We start from the raw sequence: 5733 nt of genomic DNA on the forward strand, positions 1-5733 counted from the left end.
CACTCGGGACAAGTCCTCTGGGCGAGTCCAGCGACATCAAATATCAATAAAATATATTTAAAGTTAGGTTTAATTCTAAATTAAGTTAAAATGCTGATTTTAATGTTACACCTAATATTCTAAAACATTAAATAAAATAATATTTATGTCCAAATACATTTCACCCATTTTCTAGCCAAAACAAGATAAAAAAAATGTTGCAATGAGACTCACTTTATATATTAATTTTTGCAATGAAGATTAGAATAAAAAATGTGTTTTTATAATAGTTTCTAGACATTTCATTGGTTATAGGCCACACTCCATACTAAAATTCATTAAAACAATTAGGCTAAAAGTCATACATCAGTACGAGGTAAAATTTCATCAAATAGTTAAGTAATAAGCCTTACACCAATATAACTGAGGCCATAATCAATATCAAAGTTTATCAAAATAGGTAATTCACAAGCCTAACATTAGTATAGCTATGGCCAAACTCAAGTTGAAGATTATTAAAACAGCTTAGTAAATAAGGATGTAACTGTATTTCTGGATGAAATGAGCAAAAGAATAACAATGATGTATTAATAAACTGATGCAATGGTAAAATTTGCTACCAGTAATGCCATCATCTGTTTCATTATCAGGCCCATTGTTGATGCTTGCTGTTTCACTGTTCATCACGGTCAGTTTCTGCTGGAGTTGCTCTATTTCCGAGTCCTTGGAATCTAACTCCATTTGCAATTTGTTCTTAACTTGAGTTTCTTCTATGAGAGTTGCTTGAAGTTCAGCTAACTCCTTCTGGAATCTTGTTACCATCTGGCTGTATTTCTCTCTTTCCTGAAGTATGTTTCAAAAGGTTGTTTTTAAGATAAGCCTTACTTCCACATTTCACAAGAATTAGGTAATAAAGGGGTCGAATAATTCTAAAAAACTATTAATTAGAGTATATTAAAGTAATAAAATAATTCTGAAACACAAAATTTCTTTTATAAAAATTATTTTAATGCTTTGAAAAATATATATATTTTACTGAAAATGTCTTAAAATTAAAAAATGGTGAGGATTTCAACCTAGATTATGTTATTTGTTTGTTACTTTTAGTTCTTTCTTTCATTGGAATGAGAATTGGATATATTATTATTATGAAAAGTTAGCTTAATTGTAACCTACAAGAGTAAGGTCCTGCTGCAATTTTCGACACTCTTTCTCTTTTCGTCGAAGGTCGGCTGCATTGGCCTTGTTCTTCATTTTGCCTGAGAAGTCCTTTCTGTTCACAATTTCAGCCAATTTGTTAACAGCCTGCAGATAAAGTATAGAAATATCATTGAATTGCTTATTCTTACACATACTCAATGATTATACAAGATTGTTCTTGACCACGTGGGAAGATGTGTCCTTCGGGTACATTATGTAAGACTGCTCCAGTCCAAAACTACATACTTTGGATATGAAGTACTTCTTGCTAATCTCTCACAATTGTCACTTTAATGGGTCATTTCACGTCATAACAGCCCCGATCAGAATTGACAATTTTAATCAGTTAGTTATACGTATTGATGTAATAGTTTTGATAATTAGTGTTAAGGTTCTCAGGATTACTCTCTTTAACAAGTATCATGAATCAAAGTAAACTGTTTATTCAAGAAAATAAAACCATCGCAGACCTGTGTAATTGGCCAGATTTGTGGTTTGTGTTTTGATAAAATACAGAGCTTGTACATAGACACAAGTTGGGGCTTACACTTAGATAAAAATTGGGGCTCGATATTAGCTAAATACTTAAGTAATACTTCAGAGTATGACTGAACTGGAGATGAAGTCATGTGACTGTTTCCTAAGTATACAATGGAGCTGATTAATTGCACATCATCTTATGAATACATTAAGAGTTACATGTTATCTTCATTACCTCATTACTCTATAATATTATAACTGGTAAAGTTAAAGAACACCAATGAATTTTTTTTATGTGACAAACTTCTATATAGATAGCTTTGCTGTAAAATATATTAAATACTACATTTCTCAATAAGAATACTTATTACTTATATATTAAAGCTAGAATACAGTTATTATTGCCAATAATATATCTAGTACACTGGCTTTCACCACTATTTGTACAGCTAGTACACTGGCTTTCACCACCACAATGTGAATGAATTTTTGTATACAATACAGAATCTTTCAATAAGAAAATAAACCTGTTGTTTCAGCATCTTTTCAGTATTTAGCTGTCTCTGAAGTTGGTCAAGTTTCCCATCTGAACCTTGAAACTGGTTACGTGTGTTCATCAACTCTATAAAGGAAAAAGGTCGTTTTTCTTTTTTTTTTACTAGGCAAAACAATTTCTTCAAATGTCAGTTAATTTTGTATAACATACAGTTTACTATGAAGTTGAGAAAATCTGAAATACATAAATCACATTTTAAACAATACAGATGTGTCATTAAGCCTTGATCCCAAATTTCTAATTCATATAATTAATTAGTAACTTATTCAATAATAAAATTATTATTTTATGTATATCTTGTCTGTATTCTTAGTTCCTATAACTACTTTAATGGACTACTTGAATTTAACATTAAAAATTCTTACCTTCTAGAGCATTCTTAAGCTTGTTGTTAAGGTCTTCATGTTCCCTTGAAATTTGTTCTACATTTGTTCTGTACTCCACCTCTTTGTCTTTGGTCTAGAAAAACAGTACAATATGAACTCATTAAACACAAACATAAATAACTGAATGACTCATTGGCACAACTGTTCTATCAAGATTTAATATTGCTTTCTGTGAAACATTAATCTCTATATTCTAACCTGTACTAGTGTTACTTTTTGTGAAAGGTTAATCAATATATCCTACCCTACACCTGTTTTTATGAAGATTTCAAAACTACCAAACATTAACGGTTTTTTACACAAACAATCTACAAATACTTTTCAGAGGTGTGCATGTTACAAATGGATTTTAAATCATAACTTAATAGTTGAAGGTGTAAAACAGTTACAAATACACAAATAAACTGGTGTACACATTTAGAAAATACCAATTAAAGATAGTTTATAAAGAAGCAAATAAAATGAAAAGAAAGCTACCTAGAATAAAAGCAAAGGTGATTAAGTGTCATTCAATGTTTACAGCCCAAATAAAGTATGCATAACTTAGAATCTCATGTCCTAAAATCAGAAGATTCTAAACAAAGCCAATCATCTCAAAATGTAATTCTAGTCAATATATATATATATATATATATATATATATATATACCTTACAGCAGAAATTATAATATCTTTGTTCAAAAGATCAGTCTGACATCTGGTAAACACAAATATATATCTTACAGCAGAAATTATAATATCCTTATTTGAAAGATCAGTCTGATGCCTGGTCAACATTTCCTTGATTTCAATTTCTTTCATCATCTTGTCTTTCTCCAGATCAGAGATAGTTTCCTCCGCAATTGTGCGAGCCAGTGCTTCAGATTCAGCTCGGACATTGGCTAGTTCCAGTTGGTGTAACAGCCTGTCCCTACAAAAAGATATACAACTGTGTCATCCTACACTTCTAACAGATACTACAGAAAAGACTTCAGTAATAAATTATCTAACAGATTGAATATTTATATGTAAATTTAGAGTCTTTGAAAGTCCTTTTATATATATTTATGCTTACCTTCTTACGAACCAAACCTAATATTTCTATGCTACTTTGAATCTTATGATAACTGATAATAATAAAAACAAAGCATCATCACTCACCTATCTTCTTGAAGATCCTGAACAGCACGTTCTTTCTCTTCTAAATCTTCTTTCTTTTCTTTGACTTGAGTCTTATACAATGTCTATGAAGGAGATAAAATAATATAATAATAATAAACAATTTAACAGGTTACCAGAATGATAAATGATGTGTTTGACAGGTTACAGAATGATAAATGATGTGTTTGACAGGTTACCAGAATGATAAATGATGTGTTTGACAGTTAACAGAATGATAAATGATGTGTTTGACAAGTTAACAGAATGATAAATGATGTGTTTGACAGGTTAACAGAATGATAAATGATGTGTTTGACAGGTTACAAGAATGATAAATGATGTGTTTGACAGGTTACAAGAATGATAAATGATGTGTTTGACAGGTTACCAGAATGATAAATGATGTGTTTGACAGGTTACCAGAATGATAAATGATGTGTTTAACAGGTTACCAGAATGATAAATATGTGTTTGACAGGTTACCAGAATGATAAATGATGTGTTTGACAGGTTACCAGAACTATAAATGATATGTTTGACAGGTTACCAGAATGATAAATAATGTGTTTGACAGGTTACCAGAATGATAAATAATGTGTTTAACAGATTACCAGAATGATAAATGATGTGTTTGACAGGTTAACAGAATGATAAATGATGTGTTTAACAGGTTACCAGAATGATAAATGATGTGTTTGACAGGTTAACAGAATGATAAATGATGTGCTTGACAGGTTAACAGACTAATAAATGATGTGTTTGACAGGTTACCAGAACTATAATTGATGTGTTTGACAGGTTACCAGAATGATAAATGATGTGCTTGACAGGTTAACAGACTAATAAATGATGTGTTTGACAGGTTACCAGAATGATAAATGATGTATTTCATAGATCATGAAACTGATAAATGACAAGTTATGTGTTTAACAGATTACGAAACTGATAAATGATAAGCAATGTGTTTAACAGATTACTAAGCCCATGGGTGATTTATTTAAGAGATTACCAGACATATGAATGATGTTTTTATACAGTTCTTACAGAGAAGTACTGTTCAGCTTCAAGTTGATCTTGAAGTTCTTTCATCTGAAAGTCGGCTGCACTCCTGGCTCTAACAACAAAATATAAGAAATTAATAGGTCGCTCAAATATAAACACATAGCACCAACATCAAGTTTTATTTAGTTCACTAAACTAACAATGCTGAAGTGACTCTTTCTTGTGATATTAAACCAATTACAAGGTTAATAAAAACAGGCATTAAATTATAAAATTTAAGGCTAACCTAATGTTTTAGGAAATTTTTAAATTTAAACTAAGTACTTTTCTAACAGAGCTGATGATAAAAGTATTTGACCCAATGAGCATACTGTTTTTAAACCAAGTTCAATTGGTCTGATACAGGTAGCTGAAAGAACGAGTTTACTGCTTCCAAACGAAGTTCTTGTCTAATTGGCCTGATTCTGGAAGCAATATGACCCAATGAGTTTTTTCTCAAATAGAGTATTCCCCTAACAGGCCTTATACAGCAAGCTGAACCAAGTAATTTACTGATTTTAAACTGAGGACGTTTTTAACAGGCCTCATGAAGACATCTGCTCCAATGAGTTTATTATTTTTAAAATGAGGGCTTTTCTAACAGGCCTGATGCAGAAAGAAGTTTAGTGTTACAAACTTACACTCTGGTTTCTTTTAGTTCTTCTTGTAGAGTTTTCTTAACCTCCCGTAGCTCAGCCAGCTCTTTAATCTGTTGATTTTCCCGGTTCTTAGTGAGATTTAGGTCAGTAAGTTGAGCCGACATCTCAGCTTGCATTGCATTACGTTTCTGAGCCTCATCTTCCAGCTGCACAGTTAGAGCCTTAACCTGGTATGTTCATGAAGTAAAAGAAATAATAAATACATAAACATACAAAAATTAAGAGAACAAACAAGTATCTATTTATGGCTGGAGACGGCTTGAATGGGTAATGAAGAAAAACTTTAATATAA

At 31.1% G+C, this 5733-nt stretch overlaps 1 protein-coding gene across 2 annotated transcripts in view; it reads right to left on the reverse strand.

Annotated features, from left to right (window-relative positions):
- Positions 1-5733, reverse strand: part of LOC106468434 (rho-associated protein kinase 2-like) — a 29096-nt gene that overhangs the window by 8326 nt on the left and 15037 nt on the right. For both annotated transcript variants that reach the window (XM_022396771.1, XM_022396769.1), the window contains exons 14-21: positions 5424-5608; positions 4786-4855; positions 3742-3824; positions 3325-3511; positions 2581-2674; positions 2187-2281; positions 1156-1284; positions 600-822 (exon numbers count right to left, since the gene is read on the reverse strand). In XM_022396771.1, coding sequence (XP_022252479.1) covers positions 600-822; positions 1156-1284; positions 2187-2281; positions 2581-2674; positions 3325-3511; positions 3742-3824; positions 4786-4855; positions 5424-5608 — 1066 coding nt within the window. The remainder of the gene's footprint in view (positions 1-599; positions 823-1155; positions 1285-2186; positions 2282-2580; positions 2675-3324; positions 3512-3741; positions 3825-4785; positions 4856-5423; positions 5609-5733) is intronic.

Source organism: Limulus polyphemus, unplaced genomic scaffold (assembly GCF_000517525.1).
Source record: "Limulus polyphemus unplaced genomic scaffold, Limulus_polyphemus-2.1.2 Scaffold3008, whole genome shotgun sequence".
NCBI classification, from domain to species: Eukaryota; Metazoa; Arthropoda; class Merostomata; order Xiphosura; family Limulidae; genus Limulus; species Limulus polyphemus.